The sequence below is a fragment of the Crocodylus porosus genome, unplaced genomic scaffold (genome assembly GCF_001723895.1).
Source record: "Crocodylus porosus isolate Cpor-Errol unplaced genomic scaffold, CroPor_comp1, whole genome shotgun sequence".
NCBI classification, from domain to species: domain Eukaryota; kingdom Metazoa; phylum Chordata; order Crocodylia; family Crocodylidae; genus Crocodylus; species Crocodylus porosus.
In genome coordinates this window covers 181,029,786-181,054,852 of record NW_017728886.1, presented here as the reverse complement: position 1 = coordinate 181,054,852, position 25,067 = coordinate 181,029,786, and the positions used below count along the sequence as shown (strand labels likewise).

The 25,067-nt window shown below is 44.0% G+C and overlaps 1 protein-coding gene across 12 annotated transcripts in view; it reads left to right on the top strand.

Annotated features, from left to right (window-relative positions):
• Positions 1-25,067, top strand: part of MTCL1 (microtubule crosslinking factor 1) — a 181,390-nt gene that overhangs the window by 149,287 nt on the left and 7,036 nt on the right. For all 12 annotated transcript variants that reach the window (XM_019546163.1, XM_019546155.1, XM_019546147.1 and 9 more), the window contains 5 exons: positions 3,931-4,098; positions 8,172-8,426; positions 15,191-15,496; positions 19,229-19,260; positions 20,745-22,299. In XM_019546163.1, the coding sequence (XP_019401708.1) occupies positions 3,931-4,098; positions 8,172-8,426; positions 15,191-15,496; positions 19,229-19,260; positions 20,745-22,299 (2,316 nt within the window). The remainder of the gene's footprint in view (positions 1-3,930; positions 4,099-8,171; positions 8,427-15,190; positions 15,497-19,228; positions 19,261-20,744; positions 22,300-25,067) is intronic.

Genomic DNA, 25,067 nt, shown 5'->3' with positions numbered 1-25,067 from the left:
GGGGCCGAGATGCAGTGGTTATGCCTGAAACGATTTTTTACTTTTAAAAAATTGATTGATTACAAGTGAGATTTTTAAAAGCCCAATGGCAGCTAAGGTCTGTCTCCTGCTGATTTTTCAAGACAGTCTGGGTGTCTTACTGCCATTTGTCCCTTTGAAAATTGCCTTTCCCTCCTCAGATTCATGTTAATGATTTCCCTGTAGCATGGCCCCACTATTCGAGGTTAAATTCTAGAGCTGTTTGTTGTGGCAGGCGAGTCAGATGGACAAATAGAGGTAGGCAGAAAGGTTATTCCAGTTCCTAGTGAGGGAGCTGGGTAAGGTTATAGTGATTGTTTTGAGAAAGGAAAAGAAAGGGGGAGAAGGCCTCTAACAGTTACATTTTATGTCATGAAATACCAGTAGGTATCTGACATTTTTCAGTTGCTGGTGGGGTGTTGGTGTTTGTCTGTATCGGTAAGTGATAAACTTTAGCCTGTGGCTATACATACTTGGGTGATATGATACACACATGCAGCATGCTGGAGTATGTAATATTCTAATCTGCATTAAAAGTTAATGTTATTGATACACTTTCTTTGGGCATGTACTGCATCCTATTACTCATAGCAGCAGCTTATTTCTTGCTTCAGTCCATACAGATGACAGTAAAATGAGTGAGTCACCTGCAGTCCTTTTCCTGTGTTGATAAGGCATTTTCTTTGATGATGAACCACATTATTTGGAGAAGTAGACCACTTTCTTTAAAAAAAAAAAAAGCTTGGTGTGTTTGAATAATGATTACAAATGTGGTCTGTGTGAGTAGTCCGGATGTCCCAAGAGTCTGACATATACAGGAAATAAGTTTTCCATGCAAAATACAGCATTTAGAATTGGACTGCACAAAGCACTAGAAAATATTATATCAAGCATAAAACCAACACTGGCCCAAGATAGAATAGGTGACCTAATGCGACTTTGGAGTTTCTGATTTCTGTAATTTTCTATAAGCCCATTTTGCGAACCATAGTCTTCTGATTTACATCTCTATTGCAATATGTTGCCTATGAACCAAAGGATCCCCTGGAGACTACAGGGATCACTAGGAAATTTTTAACCAATTCCAAGAGAGAACAAAATGAGACGTATCAATTATGGTACTTCTGATTTTATGAGCTAAGCTTGTGCATTTTGCATTTAATTTTCTGTTCAGAATTGGAGATGGATTTTTAAATAAAATTATCTTTCTTTAGCTCCAGTTAAACCACTGGTCTGAAGAACCTTAAATTATGAGAGTGTTAAATCAAACCCAGATCTGGAATTTGCAAATGGCTTCAATATTTATAATGGGACAAAAATCATGGGATCATAGAAAAGTAGGAAATTGTTTAATCCAGCCCTGCTGTTCAAGTGAGGATCATTCTTGTTTAAATTGTTCCAGATTATATGCCATATCCAAACCAAGCCAGACTGTAATGTTGTAATGTAGACCTGAATTTTGCAGTCCGAATCCCTCCTACCTTGTCCAAATTACTGTGCGCAACAGTTGACCCAGTGGGAAGTAACACTCATTTGAAAACTTCTTCTGACACCAGACGCAAGAAATGCATAGAATCCTGTAACTGTTAGTGCAAAAATAGAATGAATTAGACAAGAATCAGTGTCAAATTAGCTCTTGTCCAGGGGCGACGCGTAGAAGGTACATGGGGGTGCATGTGCACTCCCTGAGAGTGCCGGTGCACCCCCTGTCAGGCCACACTCCCTGTTTAGCCAGTGGGCAGGGGGGTAGGCAGGAACAGCAGTGCCCCCCCTGCGAACGCTGGCCAGGGAGTGGGGCCATGCAGCTGCTTTTACAGTGAGCAAGGTGGGCTGTGCACCCCCCCCAATCAGCAGGATCGGCTGCTGGAGGACACCCCTCTCCAGTCGCTGACTCAAGGGGCACCAGACACCCATGCTCTTGTCATATACTACAAAAGGAAAAGTAGATCACATTGTGTTTGTGATTTCAACCCTGTCCCCAAATCCATTGTCTGTTAAACTGCAAAGGGTTTAGAACAGGGATTTTTAACCTTTTTTGTGCCATGGACCCCTTTGGCAGTCTGTTGAAGCCTATGGACCCCTTCTCAGTATAATGAGCGTCTGTAGACAGGAAGACTGCGATCACATGCGATCTAGCGGCAGGTCTAATAACTACCATAATTTCAAAGTAGTGATGCGTGTAAACGATATTTCGAGATATCTGCAACAACTGTAATGTGATAACAAAAATATCTGTGATTTCTATTGGTGACAAAGTCACAGGTACTGCTAATACTACTGTGGTTTGTTGCCTACATTCATAATTGAAGGAAATGCTAAATTTCAGTTAGAGGTTAGTGAAAATAAAGATGTAATTTTTTTCCCATCCAAGTTCACGGACCCCCTGAAATCTATCCACAGACTCCTTGGGGGTCCGTGGACCCCAGGTTAAGAACCCCTGGTTTAGAACATGTCTGTGACCAAATAGCTTCAGTGGGCTGATTTTTGCAGATCTGGTGGGAAACATTTTGGAAGGCTCGGTGCGAGCACACTTTGCTGTAAATAGTTTTATAAGCAGGACCCATTTATACCCCAAAAGAAGGTGGCAGTTTGGGCCTGGCAGAAGGTCACAGACTGCTCCCTGATTGGTTTGCCATGACATTATGTCTAATTTTATTGTGTGAATCTTAGTGCCTGTGTTGATTACTGTAGTTGTGAAACAGTTTTGTTGTGAGTGTGACTGACTGTGCTGGAAGAGAAAGAAAGAGGCTTTGAGAGAATTGGAGTGTGGAAAGAGTGCTCCCGAGGAGGACGGAGTAGAGAGAAAGGAGTAGTCCCATGGGGGACAGAATAGAATCTGAGGAAGGACAGGAATGGCGGTGGCACAATAAAGACTGCTTGTTTGGAGCTGAACAGTCTGCTCTGCTGTTTGGGTATTGGCACTCTAACTCCCCCCACACACAACCCCTCTTTGAAGAAGAAAATACAACTCACCCTGAGATCTGACTAAAAAGAAGGAGCTTTCTAACTGTAGTGCTACTGGATCACCAAGGAAGCCAGAAATAGAGAAGAGCCAGGGTCTCAAACCCAGAGGCTTGGCCATTGTGAAGTTGCCAGAGCTGGCATCAGGGGGTCCTTCAGGAGAGGGAGAACAAATAAGGTTGCTTCATGACAACATCTGAAGAACAGGATAATTACAGCAAAAGCTTTGTTATCTGGCGCCTATGGGGAATGGGGGGTGCCGGATAATCAAATATGCTGGTTTCCTGAGAGGCCTTTGCCTGTTCGGGCCGGTGCCCCTCCTGCTGCGTCCGGAGCACCACCACTTCTCCTGGGGGCCCCAGGCACACTGGGGACAGGCTGTTATGCCCCAAGCCATAGGGGCTCAGCAGCACAGGCTGCTTTGCCCTGGGCCGTGTGGGCTCAGCAAAACCAGAAGTGCCATGGTGGGCGTTTCCAGTTTTGCTTTTGCCGAGTTGACTGGCATGCTGGTTAATAGAGCATGCTGGTTTGTAAGGTGCCAAATAATGTGACTTTTGCTGTAATAGACTAAGGAAGTGGCTACAGACCTGAACAACTATGCTCATCTCAAAACATAGATTTTTTTGTTTCAATGTCAAAGCAACTTTTTCTAGTTCTGATTTCTAGTTGAAATCTTGGTTCTCAGTAAATGATTATATGTCGTATACAGTTACGTGCATTGATATACAGGTACGTGCATAGCATAACTTCACTAGAAAGTAGAAACTTAAAACTGCAGAAGTTGTTATTTATAACCTCAGTCCTTAGAAATGCTAAGGACCTACTTACAAGTGTCGTAAGCATCCTCAGCTCCCGCTTGGGTTGATGAGTACCATATAGGATCAGGTCCTGACACTATACATGTGCAGCCTTGTTCAACTACAACCTTCTTGTTTTGTTTTGTCTCTGCAGGCAAATGAAAACCGGCAGCTCTTAAATGCCCTGAAAGCCTTGTTGGATGACTTTCGGTCCGAACTCCGGGATGATGAGCGAGAGCGCCAAGGGCTTCAACAACAGTATGCCAGAGACAAAGCAGCTTGGGAAGTAGAACTGACAGAGCTGAAGTGCCATCTGGAGCAGGTACTGTACCCCCTATCTGTGCCAAAAACCTTGTCTTTCTATTGGAAGCACGGGATGGTGCGTGGTGGTGCTCTGTCCCCACCCGCATACGCATACCCCCTCAGGTCTTCTCAAGTACCCCTGGGGGTACGTGTACCCCCAGTTGACAACCCCTATCGTACAGCACAGCATAAAAGCTTTCGTTTTTAATTAGTGGAACTGAATTCTGTCTGTCAATCAAATGCTTACTAATGAATACAGATTTCCTGACAAGTGGTTGCTTTTTTGAAAAATAAAGTGTGATGGCATTTTTCCCCTTAAATTAACCTTTTCATGGGAATAAGAAATAAAAATATGGGAAAGAGACCAATTGCCATGGCAGATTTGGAGTCTGTGTATGGTTTGTGTATTTATTTGGCTGGTACACACCACTGTTGCCCCCCAGATGGAAAAGCAGTCAGCACAAGTTGTGGAGCTGAGTTCTCACTGTATACTTGATACAGGGAAAAATAGGTTTCAGTCATTAGTTTGTTTCATACTAGTGGTTATATTGGGCTCAGTAAGACCCCTCTCTCTATCTTTATCATTGTGTGAGTCTGCCAATAATATTTTGTGACATGTGGTGGTGGTTTGGGGAGTGGTTTTCCCCTCTCCCAAAATAAATTCAGAGGACTAAACTGATCAATAAATAACACAGAGAGGTCATTTTCCCACTAACATCCCAAAGCAGTATTTGCATATTGTGGCCAAAAACAATCCCATTAACACAACATTGGACATGCTATAAATCAGTGCCAATTACAGAAATCCAAGAATCCAAAGCAATCCAGGAACAATATCAGCATCCCACTGCAATATGTAATAAATGCCTGCAACCTCAAAGAAGTTGCATGTAACAAAACCTGATATTATTAGAGATTCAAAACCCAGAGTATTTTTAACACAGGTTCCATTTCAGAGTCAACAGGGGAGGAACTGATGAATAATTTCTGTCAAATATAAAATATGAAGTAGTTGCATTAATATCCTTTCCTATATTGTGAAAATCTGTGGAGCGTTAAGAGTTTAATCAAGCATCCAAGTAAGTCCCCCAGGTTATATTGCAACCCAAGATGTTATGGTGGTTATGTCTTCTTAGACTAATACCTAAGACAGTGCAAGGAGTACAGAACCCCTTCTCTGGAAAAAGATAAGAACAAACATCGCTTCATATGCTGGCTTAAGTTTCTACTCAGAAACACTTCCTTTCCTCATGGGCAAAGTTACTGAGATCTCTTTTCCTTTTTGCAGTCTTTTTTTTTTCGGATTGACTGAGATTACAAAGGCACCCAACATTTGACAGTACATAATCAGCGGTCATCTTAGTTTGTCTCACTGTCCTTGCTGTCTTTTTCCCTGTATGCTGTGAAGCAGGAGGTTAATGTGGAAAGATGGTTTTCCTTGAGATAGCCACTTGCTAATTTAAGGTTACTGAAGCAAGTTTATATTGGGAAGATAAAATCTCCCATCCAGCAGAAAAGCACTACTTGCCAGGCCCAGAGATGATGCAGTGCTGCCTGCTGCTTTCAGGAACAACAGGAAAGTTTAACAGAGTGAATATCATTCAACATAAGACCTTGCTTGTCATGGGTTTTCTTGAATGCATCTTGCATTAAAGGGAGATGCTTTTAACATATGACGTAGAGTGCTAATTCCTGAATGCTGGACTCTAATAATGCTTAGCCTTGAGACAGACAAACTAAAACATTTCCTTTTCTGATAATTTAGAAGAACTTAGAGAATTTGAGGGAATCAATATAAGGGCCAAGTCCTGAGCAAGAGCACTTGCATCAGTCTATAGACAGGATGGATTCTGGCAGAGTGGATCCTCATTAAGATGAATTCTGGCATGCTGATTTGGCTTTCATGCTTCTTTGACACTTCACAGCATGCTCTGTTGGCATGTTGGAACCTGTAGTCTGGTCACCAATTCCCCTGAGCATAATCTTAAATCCACAGTACACTTCAGAGGTATTTCACAGACACACCCTTTTGGAGCACATCCCTTTCCCTTGCTGTGTTTCCAAGCTATCTCTACACTTCTCAGGTAGGATGGCTTATGGATCTACACTTTCTTTGGCACCACTCCACTTCACTAGTCCCACATTTATTCATCATCAGTAGGCAAGGTTTTACTCTCAGACAATTGGAGAAAGATCATTTATCTTTTTAAGATTCCCTTTTCCCCTGTTTTCTTTTTTAATTTCCAAACCATAATGGATTTGATAAAGATAAAAATTCTATGTTACCAGAATATTACAAAAGGTGGGAAACTTGCTTTGAGGCTGTTTGGCGCTTTAGCACTGTAGGTCATCCTGAAAATTAGTCATAATCAGTGGCAAGTGTTTACAGCTCAGCATGTTAACCACAGCTACAGGTTCTTGTGCCATTCTTCCCGAAGTGACAGCAAACATACAAGCATAGGTCTGCACACCAAGTAGCTTGGAGTTGCTCCAGGCACTTTAGCAGCCAGTGCCTACAGCTTCTGTTGTAGGATGCAAAATCCACATTAGCATTAATGTCTTGAGAAATGACCTGCAAATATTTAGAAACTATGTCCTAGGAGATGCACTTTCAGGCTCAGAGGAAAGGAGCCCACATCCATTTTACTTCACTTTACCTTAAAGGATGTTGCTGGCTTTGGCTCTGCAGGAACATTGTGGAATGCACAGTTCTGTGATGCTACGGCTACTAAGCAAACCAGCAAGAGCTTGCAGGCTCATTGTGATCCAGGGGAAATAAGGCAACAGTCAAAACAAACCCCCCATAACAATTCTAAACAATGTACCACATTGAATACTACAGTGATGTGGCATACCCCCTGCAGAGTGGCTACAGTGCTAATTCTGCCTTCCCCCTCTGCTGCCTCTTGAGGCATTAGGTGGAACTGGACCTAGCTGAACACAGGTAATGGGAAATGTAAAAAGAACAAAACCATCTTTTTAATTATTTACTTCCTGAATTTAACCATTGGCACATTTGTACATGTTCCTGCAGCCATTTAAGTTATATTTTACAGCTATTTTTGGACAGTGTTAGCAAGCATGCACCAGGATCAGAAGTGGGAGGGAAACAAAGCTGGTTATTATTAGTCAGTATATCCACCCAAGTGGCCATGCAGCACAAGCACATAGACAGTAATGCTTGTCTGTAGTATATTACTGCTTACTGCTCTCCCCCAAAGCAGTGCAACTCTCAGGACTGTCCCGGGGGAGAGGGGTGCAAATCAGGGCAACCGTCCTGAGCCCCATGCTTTGAGGGGCCCCACAGAGCTGGGCACAGTGATCGCAGCAACTCTGCGCCACTGCTGCTGGTTTTACATTCAGCTGCTTACCACCCCTCCCCCACCACTGCCACCATTGCTGCCAGTGGCAGTGGCAGTTTCTTTGGGTCCAGGGTGCTTGGGATCAGGGCAGAGGCAGGGCCCAAACAGGCCGATTTGCCCTGGGCACCATACCCTGTTCCAGTCAGCTCTGGCAACTCTGCAACATTTAGCAAACGACAACAAACTGAGGGGTTATTTATTTTTGGGTCATTGCTGTAGATAATCAGGTGATTGAGGAGACTAGAGCTAAGAAAAAGAAAGAAATTGGAAGATGCACAGAAAAAAAAAAGCGGAAGTGCACAAAACCAGTCTTGTACGAACTTATTTTAGAAAAAGAATGTCGTTGCCTTCAGAACTATCACAGGTGACTGAGGTGTCTAATTTACTCCATGTATATCATTCTAGGGTCCCGTCACTCTGTTATCTTGGTGTTGTGAACAAATCAACAGCTTTTGAGACTGACATGTTTGTGATAAAATGAAATTAACATAGTGCTTTTTTCCCCTTAAATGTTTTATGTAACTTTTTGATTATTTAGTTTGGAATTTTCTTGACAGTGCCTTTTTTCTGGTTGCCTTTCTAGCACATAACTGTACTTTAAGATTAGCAATACTCTGCTAATCCTTTTCTGAGAATATTAATAGTGTGACTTTTAAAAGATCTTCCCTTTATGATGTAGGCCTTGCCTTCGAGAGGCTAGTCTACTAACAACTTTTTCTTTTAATGGTAGTTGGAAGGCAAGAGTGAAAAAATCCAAGGAGAAGCTGGTCTCCCCACAGAGACAAAGGGCGCTTTTAAAAGGGAGAGAGAGGAACACAAGAAACTGTTGGCTGATAGTCACAGCTTGGTGATGGACCTACGATGGCAAATCCAGCACAGTGAAAAGAATTGGAATAGGGAAAAGGTAGAACTTTTGGATAGGTTGGACAGAGACCGGAGAGAGTGGGAACGTCAGAAGAAGGAATTGCTGAGAAGGATAGAACAGGTAAGAAGTAGAAGTGCACCAGTAGAGATTTTGGGGGCCGATACTCATACCAATTTTTATTGAGGCATATTGGCTGATACCAATCTGATTTCTGATACAGCATGGAGAGCTGTGTACAGCTGGTAAGTCTGTTGTGGTAGAAGGGGAGGGAGGAAGGGAAGTAGTGTGGGGGAACAGATCAAGGCCCCTGTGGTGAGGGAGGAATGGGGCTGAGGCATGGGCTGGGGCAAGCACTGCCCAGCTGGGGTGGGGCATGGGATGGAGCTGCAGCTCATGCTGGGGGGTGGGGGAGCAGCTCCTGCTGCTATGCACACCCTGGGAGGACATGGGGGGGCATGTGCCCCTGAGTCTGTGTGGGGCCTGGGCAGGGCAGGCTGCGGCTGGGGCTGGGGCAGTGCTGGGCTCTTCCCAGCACGTGGGGCAGGGGGGGTTGGGCTGAGCTGCGGTCTTGCTGGGTGGTGATGGGAGGTGGTTATGGGGGAAGTGCATTTCCCCTAAAATTCACCTTAGCCCCCCCTCCCAGTGCTGCCAACCCTGAGCACAGCCCAGCCCAAACCCCTCCCACTGCTCCCAGTGCAGCCCCCACCCCTCCCACTGCACCTCTAGTAAGAAGTCATTGGCTATATATTAACAAAAGTCAAACAGAGGTCAAAAAATTTTACTGAGAAGCAACACAGGGTTAATGTTGGAAACATCAGTGTTTGTCATAACACACAATGATAAAATCACAAGGGAGTAAAGGGGAAAATTAGTACTCTGTGTACTGACACTGCCTATGAGAAATCAGCTTCAAGTTAAAGGTCATTTCCTGCCCCATTCTATTTAGCCAATCCACGCATTGCCACACTGATTCATTCTCTCTCAAAGCTTGTGTGAATGTTTTATTTCTTGATAAAAATCTAAATCTCAGATGCAGTTATTCAAGGTTTGGTATACAGCTGCCTGCCAAAAGAAAGATCTGCTTTTCCATAAACTCACTACCAAAGATTTTTAAACAACTAATAAATGTTTCCGTAACTTCTTTGTGGTTTGATTGGACTGATGCTCTCCTATGAATGGAGTTCTAGTTAAAAAAAAAAAAAAAAAAGCCACTCTCATGTGATCACAGTAGGTTCCCAGGCAAAACAGGAAGTTAGCTGTAAGGAATTTTCAAGGTTTGGTATACAGTGTGTTAAGGGACACAAGCACAGCATTTTGTTCAGAGAAGCGATATAATTATTTGGATGTTCATGGTGCTATCCCTCTGAATTTAATTTTTTAAGTAATGTGTTGTTTATGTCACTGCAACACAATGAGGAATTTCGCCTGATTAGAAAATACTGTTCCTATCCCTTGAAGGTTAGGAATAACCTTCCTTAGCCTAGCCTTTGGCATCAGTGTAACCTTGCAGGCAGATGATATATTTATGATCCCATTAACATGTTAATTACCCCATAAATGGCAACATACCACATGGTCAGCATATAACACCACCATAAAATAGCAAATCAGCCACAAAGATGTTTCACATATAACATAAAATATTTTTGTGGCTGGTTTGTATGACACCTTAAATTGAACCAGAGCCTTATCCCCATGCCAACAATCAGCCGATTCTCAGCATGAGAACTTGGACAGCCCAGAGTCTAGAGCCTGGGATTGTATTATGGCTATGTTTCCCACCATATCCAAGTAGACATGGAATCCAAAAAGGAGATGAGAGAGGAAAGGAATCATTTTCAAGTGGCCTTCCAGCTGCCCTTATACAAAGGCAGATCTTCACAAAGGTGTTGACAACTGGGTAACCTGTTTCTGAGGTACAATTCTAACTAACCAAAAATAGAATCAACCCCTTTTTAAAGGATAGGTAGGCAAGAGTAGCATTTTGAAAATCTGGTTATTTGCTGGTAAGAATTCATAAAAGCATCTATTCTTATAATTGAGAATCCTGGTTTTTTCTCTTTAAAAATCACAGATTCTCTTACTAAAGTGCCAAAATCTACACAGTCCTCACCCTGCCCAGCACTTCCCTCCCCCCTCCCCTCAGCAGCTCAAGCCAGGCTGGGATTGTCACAGCCCTGCTCATTCCCAAGCTGTCCACCTCCAAAGGGGTGGAGGAGGAGGGCAGGGGTGAGAAGGAGGAAATGTACCCCACTGCTGGCCTGGCACTGTCCCCTCCAGCTGAGGTCTGCCTGGCATGGAGGAAAAGCTCTAACCAGGGGGATTTTCACACCCCACATCCTGAGCCAGACTGGGATCAAGCCATCTGCCTCCAAGAGGGGTGGGTGGAGGCAGAGTGTGAGAACACATCCCCGGAGCTGCACTGGGGGGGTCCCAGCCAAGGTCTTCCCAGCACAGGGGAGAAGCACCCACAAGGGGCTTTTCACATCCCTGCAGGTCCCAGCCCCAGCACCAGCCCCTCCTCATCCATTTGCTCAAAGGCAGATAGCTTGGGAAGTAGCAAGGCTGGGGTATCCTAGCTGAGCTCGGGGTGTGGGCAAGGCAGTGCGAAAAGCCCTCTGGCTTTTTCCCTGTCATAGGTAGAAGTTGGCTGGGGGGACCAGTGCTGGGCCAGCAGAGTAGATCTGATCCCTCTGCCCTGGTCCCCACCCCCTGCCCCTCTCAGAGGCAGATGGCTTGGGAAGTAGCAGGGCTGGGGCAATCTCAGCCTGGCTCGAGCTAAAGCCGGGCAAAAAGGGCCCTGGTAGGAGCTTTGTCCTTGCATTGGGGCAGACTTCAGCCAGAGGTGGAGGGTGGTGCATTCTGACACCCTGCCCCCCTCCCAGAGATGGATGGGTGAGGAAGGGTGGGGGCTGGGGTGATCCTAGCCCAGCTCTGGATGCACAGGGTGTGAAAAGCTCCATAGTGGGTGCTTTCCTTCCCACACCAGACAGACCTCAGCTGGGGAAGATGTGCAGGGGAGGCTGATATGTTCCCCTCCCTCCCCTCCCCACCCTTGGAGGCAGGCAGCTGAGGAAGGGGTGGAGCTGGGATGATCTGAGCCCAATTCAAGCTGTAGGGGGCTGAACCCCGCCCCCCAGTTGGTGCTTTTCCCCTCCACATTGGGTGGACCTCTCTGAGGGAATGCATTCCCATGTCACCTCCCTCCCTCTGGTAGACAGATGGCTGAGGAGGGTGCAAGGCTGAGCCAATCCCAGCCTGGCTCTGAACTGATGGAGGGGTGGCAAGAAAAGCTCTAGTGGGGGGCTTTTTCCCCTCCCCCCTGCAGCAGACCCTGGCTGGGGGAGCTTTTTCTCCATGCCAGGCAGTAGCAGGGAAGGATGCATTCCATCTCTCTAGGAGGCAGAGGCTGGGGACAGGGTGGGGCTGAGCCAATCTCACCCTGGCTTGCTGGGCTGCAAGGAGGGGAGCAAAAAGCCCCTACCACAGGGGCTTTTCCTCCCCTTGACATACAGCTGGGGGCTAGGAGGACCTGGGGGCTGGTCCTTTGCCCCCTGTCCTAACAGACACAGGCAGGAAACAGGCTTAGGAGCAGAGGCTTTATTGCCTCTGCTCTGTGACAGCTGGGGACAGAGCCAGCCCTGGTCGCTGGAGCAGACAGCATTGCCTAGGGCTGCAAAGCTGTGGGACTGTAAATTAACTTGAGTCAGGAGGGGATTTAGGACAGAAGTTCCTAAAACTGGTTTAACCTAAATCAGTTAAGTCTCATACTACATCCATCCAAGTTTTTCTTAAGCTGTTTTCAGCCATTTTGAAAGTGGTTTATGTGGACTGAACTTCTGTTCTGTTACAGTGTTAAACCAATTTCCAATCATTTAAACTTGTTTACGTACAATTTCTGTCCCTAGCCTAGTAGACAGTTTTAAAACTATGTGCTACTTAGTTATCTTGTGAAAGTCATTATTACCACAGGAGTCTGCAGAGCAGGGATGGAAAATGTCCGATCTGGCCGGTGGCTGGACTCCATTTCCCAGCAGCTCCTGCCCATGTGGTTTGAGCCAGTTTCCACAGAGACCCTAGCAGCACTTGCACTGTGATAGCAGGGGCTGAGGTTTTCGTGGAGATGGGCCCCAGCAGTGCTGGCAGGATGGGAAGCTGATCTGGGGCTGGGCTGGGATATTGCAGCAGTGACAGTGTGGTCCAGAGCAGAGCCATGATCTGTAGCCTGAATGCTTCGGGCAGGGGCATGCAGGCAGCAGATCACAGCTCTGCCCCATTTCCTTGCGGTGGTGACAGCATGGTCTGGAGCTGGGGCTGAGCCGCAATCTGCTGCCTGCACACCCCTTCCTGGAGCATGCAGGCTGCAGATCACAGCTGTGCCTTGGCTCTGGACCATGCTGTTACCGCTGCAAGATCCCAGCCTGGCCCTGAAGCAGCTTCGTCCTGCCAGCACTGCTGGGGCCAGTCTCCACAGAAACCCCAGCCTTGTGCTATCACAGCATGACTGCGCTGGGGTCTCCATGGAGACCAGTGCCAGCCAGGTGGGCAGGGGCTGCTAGGAAATTGAGTCCACTGTGGGCTGGACTTTGCCCACCCCTGCTGTAGAAGCAGTAAGATAGCCAGGTTCGAAAAGGGACTAGACAGATTCATGGATGATAGTTCTATTAATAACTATTAAACAGAAGTGTCAGAGATGTATCTTTTGGCATCTTGTTTAGATGGTAGATGTCAGGGAGGGTGATTCAGGCTTAACTCTAGGAAACACTTATTTATAGTTAGGCTGTCCAGACTGTGGAATAAACTCCCTCCACAGGTGGTATAATCACCTACCCTAAAAAACTTCAAGAGGAGACTGGACAGTCACCTCACTGGGGTCACCTGACCCTAGTTGTCTTTCCTGTCTAGTGCAGATGGGCTGGACCCAATGATCTGTCCCAGAGCTGAGGTAATAAAGCCTCTGTTCCTAAGCCTGTTTCCTGCAAAGTCCCTTCCAGCCCCTTACAATCTGTGAATCTATGAACAGGGATTGCTCACTCTACATATACCTAATTCAATGCTCTTCTTCTAAAGCATCTGCACCTGCCGCTGCTGGAGATAAGCTTGCTACCAGTGAGTATGGCACTGAGGCTGAAACTGGGCTGCCAGTAAGTTTGTGCTCACTGACAGCCCAGTCCCAGGGTGAGGGGACAGGTGCAGAGCAGGCAGGCTGCACTTCCCCTAGATTGCACTTAGCGACTATCCACTCCATAATCCCTGCTTCCCTTATCCAAGGCTAAAGAGCACAGAGGAATGTGGGATGCTGGGGAACTGAGAGTCTCTGTGTAACACTATGTCGCACTGGATCCATACTACATGGGGTGCTACAAAATGTAACACTACAGAGAAGTCCCCCTTTCAGTGCCCCTTTCAGTCCCCCTCATTTCTATTGTTCTTCCATCATTTTTACAGTGCTGCAGGGGCAGGCATGTGTCTGTCCCCTTGCCTTTTGTAGTGCTACTATGGTGTTTGTAGTACTACAATAGTAATGTCTGTCCACAACCTCTGTGTCCTAAATGATGGAGCTTATTGACTCCCTGGACCTTGCAAAAAATGTTCTCAAACCCTTACAGTCAGTTTTACCAGCAAATATAAGTTTCTAGTGACATTCCATTATTACTAGAAAAATACCGTTAGTCATGTTACAGTTGTAACTTGAATGAAAATTATTTGCCTAATTTATTTTTAATATTGTCATTAATTAATCTTGACTTCTAGTTCCACGCACTATCTGGTTTTAAGAAATGCAGAATTAGTCCCTTTAATGCTTCTCATGCCAACATGTACCTTCTTTAAACACATGCGCACTCAATTCCACACTCAAGTTTGTTACAGTGCTCTGGTATGTATTCTGGTCATTTACTATGCAGTGGCTACAGGTTTTTAAATTTTGCTGTTTATAAAAGAGCATTTTCAGCATCAAGAAACAAGAGTTTGGAATTAGTCTTACTAGAAAGATACAGCTCTGATATTTTAGAGTCCAAAAGAATCATGTTTGTTTTGGGATTCCAGAAAGTTTCCTGAGCTTATAATTGCATTGTTGTAGGATATCTTAGTGAGAGAAATTTAAATTGAGAAAACTTTGATTTTCTGCCTTTAAAAATCAGATTTATGAGAGCATTATTATTAAAAATAATTCAAAAAATGAAGAGCAGTGTTTTGAAATCCTCTAAACAGCTCCCCATTCGGACATGAACACATACTGTATTGCTAGTATCCCTAGAGCCAAGCATTGATACAGGCCAAAGTCCAAACTAAGATTACTGCCTCTGAGTGCCATGTGTAGTACACTCATGTTAAGTTTCCAGAGAAATTCAAGAGTTTCATTGAACTGTTTTAATATTTGATTCCTGGAAAAAAAATATTCTTTCTTCTGGTCAGATTGGATCTCTGTAAAGTCTTAATACCAATGCAATAATTTTCTTACTAAAATGATCAAACAAAATATTTTTTCAATGTTGGAAAATTAATTAATTTAGGAATAAGCATGTTTCTAATCTGTGGGTTGAGGAACCGTAACTGCAAGCAACAATTCACAATCAAGTATTAGTGGGTGTGATGTAGATTTTCTTCCATGCTTCTTTTCTCCTCCTGTATACAAGAGCCCACTCACAGTATTAAATTGCTGTTTCCTACTGTGGAATCTCTCATCCTCTGCATCATGCAGTCATAGAATAGTACAAGTCTGCATATTTCTACTGAATATTTTAGATGATGCCATATATCCTGAGCTGCAGCATTCACAGTGAAGAAACAGAGCCTTGAAAAGCCAAGGTCTCTAGAAAATGCATGCAGATTTTGACAGACTACATCTGTGGTAATTTCAGTTTTACTCTGTTCCTTTGCAGCTTCAGAAAGAAGTGAATCCACGGAGAGGAGACAGTTTCCTTTGTGACCAAAAAGAGAATAACCTTCGTCCGTTTTCAACCCAGGGGAACCTTCACGTGCCTCGTCCAATGGGGACAAGATCCTACTCTGATTCAGATGCCATACAGTTCGATGATCGATCACTGTCTAAGCTGAAGGAAAGTGATAGATGCACTGCCACAGAAAACCTCTTTCTTGAATCACTGTCTTTGGATTCTCCTGATGAATCTGAGGAGCCTCAGCCTCGAAGATTAGAGCAGGAGAAGTTCTTGACTTGTCTACCTGAAGTATGTTTTTTTTTCCCCAGTCACATCCTTAATTATATCATAATCAGGGTAGCTGTCATTAGAGGTGTACCAATACATTGGTCTGATATCATATTGGCAGCAATATAAAGAAAGAAAATTGAGTGTATCAGAAATCGACCTGATTTGGCCGATTAAATGCCCATGCATGTGCACAGCCACTGCACAGCACATAGGCAGCTCAGTCCGGCAGTGTGGAAAGCTGCGTGCAGCTTGTAAGTCTGTTGTAGTTGAAGGGGAGGAGGAAGGGGTAGGAAAGAAGTGTGGGGTGGCAGATCAAGGCCCCTGTGGTGAGGGAGGAGTGGGGCTGGGGCTGGGGCAAGCACTGTCCAGCTGGGGTGAGTCAAGGTGCAGGACAGAGCCATGACTCGTCTGGGTGGCCCAGGAGGAAGTGGGGTGACTCCCACAGCTACACACACCCTGGGAGGGCATAGGGAAGCATGCGCCTCCATGTCTGCATGGGGTGAGGGCAGGGCAGGCTGCAGCTGTGGGCTGGGGCCAGGGTGGCTCTTCCTGGCATGTGGGGAGGAGGTTTGGCCAGGCTGCACTTGGGACAGGTGGTGGCAGTACTGGGAGGGGGGCTGCAGTGAATTTTGAGGGGCTGCAGCCCCCCCATAGCCCTCTTCCAGTGCTGCCACTGCCCACCCTGAGCACAGCCTGACCCCAACATCACCCTCCCATGCACCGGGAAGAACCTAGCACCACCCCAGCCTGCAGCTGCAGTCTTCCCATGCCCTCCCAGGATGTGTGGAGTGGCAGGAGCTGTTCCTCCCCACCCCACCCCATGCTCCCTGGACAAGTTGCAGGTACATCCCATGCCCTACCCTGCCCCACCCCAACTGGACATCACTTGCCTCAGCCCCAGCCCCACTCCTCATCACAGAGGCCTTGATCTGCCTCTCCATGCCTCTTCCCTCCCCCCTCCCCTTCCACCACATCAGACTTACCAGCTGCATGCAGCTCTCCATGCTGTATCAGAAATCGGATCGGTATCGGCCAATATGCCTCCTTAAAAACTGGCTATCAGTATCGGCCCCCAAAATCTCTATTGGTCCATCCCTAGTTGTCATACTGTGTGTTGAGTAGGTGTTAATCCTGGTAGGAAACCAGCAATTAGTTAATATAATCTAATGAAACCAAAAGGATCTTAAGAAATTCATCAGCCACAAGCCAAGGTGGAGGATTAGAAACTGACCATTTTTATTATTATTTATACTGGATTATGCATAGATTACAAGAGCAAACACCCCTCCAGTTTTAAAAAAATGCAAAAAGGTAGGGCTGTACTTTAAGAAGTGCTCAGGTCACACAGCTTCATTGTTGAAAACTACCTTATCATTCAACATCAGTAAATAATTGGTGCTACTGAGTGACGTGCTGGATTGTGAACTGCCTTGTCTAGGGTGTGCACCCAGGATTTGAGGTGCCAACCAGAGTGGGGAAGAGTGAGCAGAATCCAGGTGCATACTACTTGGGAAACCAGATGGTCAGCCTGAGAACTGGATCTGGGAGCAAGCTGAGTCAGGAAGTCAGAGGGCAAGCTGGGTTGAGCAGTCAGGAGATCAAGTAGAGAACAGGGTTTAGGTATAGACCGAGTTAGGAGGTCAAAGGATCAGACAGAGCGTGGAGTCAGAAAGCAAGCCAGATCAGGTAGCCAGGAGACAAAGCAGAGCGCAAACAGAAGCACAAACCAGAAGGAACAGATAGGCAGTTTGGGTACGATTGCCCAAACAGTTCCTCTTCTGGGTCAAGGGTTTATGTGGGAGGGAGTAAAGGGTCAGCTTACCCTGGCTGGCCACTCCAGTGGCAAGGAGTGGGTGGATGGTCAGCCCCAAAGGGAGGTTTCTGGCCAGCTTTGCTCAGCCTTGATGGTAAGCTGGAGCGGTAGCAGGCAGGAAGGAGTGGCTGCTGCAGGCATACCAAGTCCTTGGGTTTGAGGCCATGACCTGACATTGAGTAGCGGGGGCACGGGCGAGTCTGCAGTGCAGTGCCTTCCTGACAGGGGAAGCAGCGTGACCACGTAGGTGAGCTCCCCAGGGTAATTGTCTCTGATATGTCCTCCATAGGAGGTCTATATTGAGCTGATTCTTTTTGGTATTGGGTGGTGGAACCGGAGCGTGCTCCATCCACTCCATGCATTGACCTGGTATTGAAGTGCTTCCAGGACCGGTGCAAAAAAAGAGAAAAAAAAAAAAAAAATTAGTTTGGATTGATTGACTGTGGTTCCTTTCTGTTAAAATTAACAATATAATTAACAAATTAGCAAGCACTGGTAATATAAAGAGTCTTAAACTGATCATGTATCTGTCAGTCATGTACCCCTATATTAAGGCAAAACCCAGAATGGTCCAACCATGCCACAATAGGTGAACTTTGGGTCCCAGTGAAGTTTTGCAGAAAGTCTAAATAATTCAGGAAATATTTTCGAATTTTTTCTTGTAGTCACTTATAAGTGTGTGTCAGTGGATGTGAGTGTGGGGGTGTGTAAAAATACATTGCCTCTCCTTAGTAGAATAGATATATTTGATAGATGGTATGGGGCAGTTCAGTGTTTATTGTCTCAGATGTTTTTGAGTGCTGGAAATATTCTTTTCTATTTCCAGCACTTTAAATGCACCCTGTTATCTGAGAGTCAAGCTTATTTGGAGGACTATTTTGCCCTTTTCATACATCGTTGCCCCTTTTCACAAATTTTTAAATAAAGGTTCTGCTAATGGGGTTAGGTCCCTAATGTCATTTGGGCAGACTGCTTGCCTTCAAACCATGTTTTACAGAAACTTGTACAAACTTGTTCCCTTCAGTGGGCTTGCTCAGGTAAAACTGGAGCTTAATTAATGCACAAGAAAAGAAAATGAAATCTAGGGAATCAGGCCCCTAGTCCTTCAATATAATTCTGGATTGAGCAAAAGGTGCTATTTTTGTCCAGTAATTTAATCTTCAGGAATTTTCTTGCTTTTATGGGATCAAATCAAATCCTAAATTCTAGTATTTTTTTGTTTCTAAACTCATACTTTTATGTTGCTTAGTTTATATTTTGCACATTTAATAGTAACACAGTATACAGTAATATAAATAAATACCAAAAATAACCCTAGATCAGTTGCTTGAGGAAAACCCAGTTTTAAGAAACTAATTATGGGAGCTGTCACTGGGGAATAATTGCTCTAACAACACCTAAATGCTGTTAGAAAGCTGTAGGTATTCCCCAGATGAAACAAGTAATAGTCTTCCCACACATTTAATATATCTAGTTTAATGAGTTTCAACTGGTGCCATTTGTTGGTACCTAGAGAATTTATAATAAAGCCTTATGTCAAAAGACCACATTTTTCTCTCTTATTGCAGCAAGGTCTTTAATTTGAAACAGATTAGCTCCAAAGAGCTAATTCACCCACACAGATATGAACCAGAACTTTAATATGCACTTTTGGAGGATTGTCATTTAAGTCTCCTTTTGTTTCATACTCACATGGACTAGTTAAAAGTGAAGATATTTTCAGATTTGGAAGTGACAGCATTCATACATGTGTATTAAAAAGGACAGTACGCAGATGTACCACTCAAATTTCTCTCTCAGGAAAGAAATTGGTCATTTTTTGAAAAAAAAAAAAGTTATGGAGCTATCAGGAACAAATGGCAAACTACTTTAGGCAAAGCACTAATATTATAAGCCATGTACAGGTTCACAAATAACTTGTCTTTTTTTCACTGCAGGAAGAAGAAGCGCACAAAGGAAATCTTCAAAGGTGAGTAAAGCTGATGGGAAAAGCACCAGACAGCTAGCTAACTGACAAAACGTTGGACTCATTTGTGGCTTTGCCACAAACCCTGGTGTGATACAACTTTGCTGCTCCAGAACAAGACTGGAAAGCAGATAAATGGATTTACCCAGCAGTTAAATATGCCACGATATAGGCCTTTTCTTCTCTTGCTAGTTACATTGGGCCGAATTCAGCCATGGGACAAATAGGTGCACTATTGAAATGAATAGAGTAGCAGCCTGCACTAAGTCTGAATCTGACCCTAGTCTTCATTAAAAATTTGGTGTAGAATGGTTTTTTTTATTCACTACAATACCACACTATAAAAATAATCAAACTTACTACTTACAGACATGTAAAAAAAAAACCAAAACAGTGCTTTACTTTAAACTCTGTACACCCTTGCACCAAGCCTAGCACATGCCGAGAAGAGACATCACATTAGTTTGACCTGGCTCACCCAACCTCTGTTCAGATAGGGCGCTTCAGCAGGGCTTTTTTTGTGTTTTTATCTAATGGCTGATTTAATTAGTTTTTAATAAAAGCTCAAAAAGCCCTTCTGAAGCGCCCGATCTATATAGTTCAGGTTGAACTAATGCACTGCTTCTTCCAGTAAAGCACTTTTTGTTTTGTTTTTTCCATGTTTGTCAGCATCCTTTGTTACTCATGGTCTACCCATCTAGTCTGAATTTGCATATTGGGTGTGCATAGATAATTAGGATGATTTACATTTATATAGTCTTTTCCATCCAGAATGATTCCAGTGTGTTATGACTTTCCTTACAGTCAAGCAATCAAAAAATTCAATTAGATGCTTTTACTTTCTAGTAATTAACAAACTTTATGAAAGCCCAAAAATTCTGTGTAATATACCACAGTTTCTCCACCAGTTAGAAATTTGCTTTTGTTAAGTTGCAGCATGAGCCAAACTCATGAAATGAGGTAAATATGGCAGCCTCAAGGCTCAGAGGGCTGAGAAGTATCATCTGCCTGTGAGGGCTCATTGACTTCAGTGAAAGTTGTAGTACTCAGTACCACTCTATTCATTTCTGCCATTTGCATCTTTAAAAAATATGCCTCCTGGTGTTATAGAGATTCATTTTAATGGATAATTTACGTTTAAAATCTGTTCTAAAGCTATATATTTTAAATGTTTTTCCCCAAGCAATAATGCTTGAGAAAATAGTAGAATAAGAGGCATGAATTAAGTGTTTCTTACATTTAATGACCCATCAGGCCTGCTTGTATTATACAGCAATTCAAAAAGCTATAAAAGGGATTTAAGAAAAAAGGAAATGGTTTTGTACATGACTTGATAAGGATGCTTGGGATCCATTTTTTGTTATCTTTTAAAGTAGAAATGATTCTATAGCAGTGTTCAGGTGAGGTTGATATTTCTTTAATATTTCTATAAGCATGTGCAGTATTAATGTTTTAATGTTAATTAATATTTGTGTTTCTCTCATCAGGGCAATGTCTGTTTCCTCCATGTCAGAGTTCCAACGTTTGATGGATATTTCTCCATTCCTCCCTGATAAGACCTTGCCATCTTCTAGCAGCAAGGATGATATAACACCTCCCCTCTCTCCTGATGATCTGAAATACATTGAGGAATTCAACAAAAATTGGGATTACAGTAACCCAAGGAACCACACTGGGACTACAGAAAAGCCCACAGAAGCCTGGGCAGAAAGGACAGAGATTGGAAAAGCAGGGAGTGACCCAAGTTCAGATCCATTCCAAGCATCATCATGGTACCTCACCACCAGTGTCACTATGACAACAAATACTCTGACCAGCCCAGAACACTGCCAGAAGCAACCTTTGAGGAGTCACGTTGTAACAGAAAAAGCAGGAGTTAGGGTCTTTCACAGTCCGCCACTTATCCGTAGGTTTGATAATTCAACGATAGGTGGCAGTGAAGGAAAAAAGCAGGTTGAGCCGGACTTTTTGTTTTCCGTGACCAAAGCAATGGGGAGCATTGGTGAAACAAGAGGTGCTTCCTCAGATGTGTTTGGCAGATGGTCTTGTGACCTCACCAAACACCGTAAAGAATTTCTGGAAAGTGGTCTTCATCCCATTGAGCGTCCAATCTGCACTACTGTAGGCTTTGCATCACCCTTGCATAGCCTGGAGTTGTCCAAAAACATGAGTGATGATATGAAGGAGGTAGCTTTCTCTGTCAGAAATGCAATACGTTCTAATTCTAATTCAGCGGATCCTCAGTTTAAGGACACAGCTTGTCAAACCAATGGTGTGAGAACAACAGGAACGCAGACCACCCAGACTATCAGTGTTGGCCTGCAGACCGAAACCTTGCGTAGTATCACCAGCAGTCCACACAAGTGTCTAACACCAAAGGGGGGCTCCACACCTGTCTCATCACCATCTAGAAGCTTAAGGAGCAGGCAAGTGGCCCCTGCTATTGAAAAGGTCCAGGCCAAGTTTGAACGTACTTGTTGTTCTCCAAAATATGGTTCTCCAAAGTTACAAAGGAAAATCCTTCCAAAAATAGATCAGCCAAATAACCGGGCTTTGCCAGGTACACCTCAGAAAGGATTCAGTGAGTCAGCTTGGGCGAGGTCAACTACTACGAGGGAGAGTCCAGTTCACACCACCATTAATGATGGCCTGTCCAGTTTGTTCAATATTATTGACCACACCCCAGTTTTTCATGAGACTTTCCAAAAATGCACCAGGTCTAGCAGCCGCTCTAGATCAGCAGAACCCAGGTCAGACTTGGGGCCTATGCAGGAAATGTGTGCCCGTGGTAGATCACCCAGTCCCCTACGTTTGGGTGCAGAGATGCAAAAAGAAGAAGGGGCTGAGGTGGCAAACATCAGGCAGGACTTATCTGCTCCTCCAGGATACACTCTTACAGAAAATGCTGCCAGGATATTGAATAAGAAACTTTTGGAGCATGCCTTAAAGGAAGAGAAAAGACTAGTCTCACACAGCCCGCCAAATCTTAGCAATGACAACAGCACAGGAGAAATAATCAAAATAGAACAAGGGTCCATTGAGGTAATGAGTTATTTTTCCTGCAATATTTTTTTTCTTTTTCCTTAAGGAAATGTTACCAGAGCTTTTATTATTCTAAGTGTTTATCTTTATTCTTTTGGTACTGTGGTATCACCTTGGAGCATCAGCCATCGACCCATTGAATATTAACTGTACAAGACAGGAAAAAAAGAGTATCTCTCAATTCTACAGAGATTACACTTAAATTTCTTTCTTTACTTATACTTTAAAGTGCACAAATGGTAATGGTTCTCCCCCATCACATGTCAGAAATCAGGGTTTCTTGTCATCAAGCACATTGGTAATTATGGATGTTCTAGAAAAACTGCATGTTTGGAGGGAATTTTTATAATGAAAGAAATGGTAGCATATATCATTTTCCAAACCAGCACAGACCATTCATTTGGTAAAAATCTACGGTAAAAGTAGTGCCTACAATAGATTTTCCTTCTCGCACCATGACCAAAAAAACAGGTCACTTTTCTGGATATTTTGAAATAAGCTTGGCTCTAGATTCTCAATATAAATGTGATCTAATGGCATAAATCTTGAAAATGTATTCTTGCAGCCTTGCAAAATTATCTAAAAATTGACCACTCAAGACCCAAGCGTATTGTAAAGAAATAAATATCCATATTTTATTCAGCTCTGAAAAAATTACGAATCATAATTTATTCTATGAGGGTTACCTAAATGTTCTGGGTCAGATCTCCTACAAGCAAAAAAAATTAGGGGGAATGCAAAGTTGAACTAATGCTCAATTACAGAATGATCTTCTATTACTGTTTATGGATAAACGTGTGGTGTAACAATTTTTTAAGTGTCTTGACATCTCTAAATATCTCAACCCATCTCAGCTGGATTCTAACTTTAGCATGGTACAGAAACAATGCTTGCCAATGATTGATCTTTGGTTAGATTCTATGCCCTATTTTGTCCTTTTCATATCACTCCAGTATCTCCATTGTGTTCTAGCAGTCCATGGTGTACTTAGGACTATTGACAACTGGGTACAAATTGGAATAAATCTGAGTCTCGTCCAGGCAGCGCAAAAAGTTTGAACCAGGGGCTGAACTGGTCCCTGGCCAGCCCTAGGATAGGGTGGTGACAGAAGTATCATAAAGGTGAGTTGGAGGTTTGGGTAGATGTCTAATACTACCAGCAGATTTCTCAGCTATTGCTTATGCAACAGATTATGAGAAAAAAGATGAGTCCTCCAGAGGTGCCCTTGGGTGGCTGATGATTCCTGCCCTTGAGTGACTTCATTCTATTCTGTTAGATATCCCAGAAGGAAATATTGTATATTAGCTCTTCTGCCCTACTTATTTTCTCCTGAGTGTTACTTCACAGCTCAGTGCTGTCTTTCCACTCATGGATGTGAGACTGTTAGCAGAATTTGTGAGGAAGTACTAGGTGAAGTGTTTTCAGTTTGCAAATGTTATCTAGCTCCATACCATCATTTCCTGTCCAACATGAGGTGTGTGGTTGAGTGCTGGCCAGACTTTATGCAGATAAAAGTAGAATGATTATGGTGATTGTGATGATTATGGCAGTATGGTATAAAGCAGGGTTCAGCAACAAACAGTCCATGGACCTACTGGAGGATTTTGCCTCTGCCCACACCCATGCTGGGGCTGGGCCACTGGAAACTGCGCCCACATCGCTGCTGCTTCCCATCCCCTGTTCCCTGGGTGCAGCTTCCAAGTGACAGAGAACTGAGTGAAAAAGTAATGAAAAGCAGTGGCAGCAACATGGACACAGTTCCCAGCTGCCCATCCCAAGTATAGCTCCTCATCAGTTGGCAGCTGTGCCCCCACCCCAGCTGTGAAGTGGCGGGGCTGAGAATAGCAGTGGTGGTGCTGGCACAGCATGCAGCTATTTGGCCCTGGCACAGGTAGAGGCAACCCACACTTGCTAATGATGTGCTGCCAAATCTACCCAGTCCACACTGGCTTGGACCTGAGTTGTTCCAGCCTCAGCTTGAAAAGGTTGCTGGCCCACAGTTAATCAAGATACTGGTAGGAGCTTAGCCACCAGTGAATGAGGAGTATTGAGCTCAGCCGGAGCTAATTTAGCTTGTCAGTAAGCATTTTTGTGACAGTAGTATAAACACCCACTGTCTCCCCTTGTTCCCCTGAGATCTACAGAGCTAGAGTTGAAACACCGGTGGCTTATAAATGAGGGAATTGTTGGTAAGGATGCCTGTTCTCATTCAGGACCCCTCTAATTTAGAGGTTCAGTCTTACCTTCCCAGATAGCCTTAATTCATTGACCTTTAAGTCATGGCTTTATGCCCATTTGGGAAAGCTAGATTCTGGGAACATGAGTTGTGAGAGAATTTGATCTGCAATTTTGTTGTTGTTGTAATGGACTTAAATAGATGAAGATTGCTTCTCTGTTGTTTGTACTGAATGTTCTTATAAATGACAGCAGAGCATCCTAGTGGTTCTTACCATTTTCAGACTCAAGTCACCCATCACTAGACTCAAGGCACCCCGCAAAAAGTCAGCTCTTAACTTTCACTCATTTTCTGACTATGAAAAAATAGTACAGCAGTAATTCTTAATCAGGGTGCCATGGCACCCTTGCGTACATTGAGATCTTTTCAGGGGTTTCACGGGGTGTCACACAATGTTAACACTGTTAGGTGTATAAACATGATTCACAAGGTAAACCTAGAGATGTCAAATAAGAATTTATGGTTTTAAAAACACCATGACATATTGTAATCTTTCTGAGTTCTTTGCAACAGAAAAACTGCTGTTGAAATC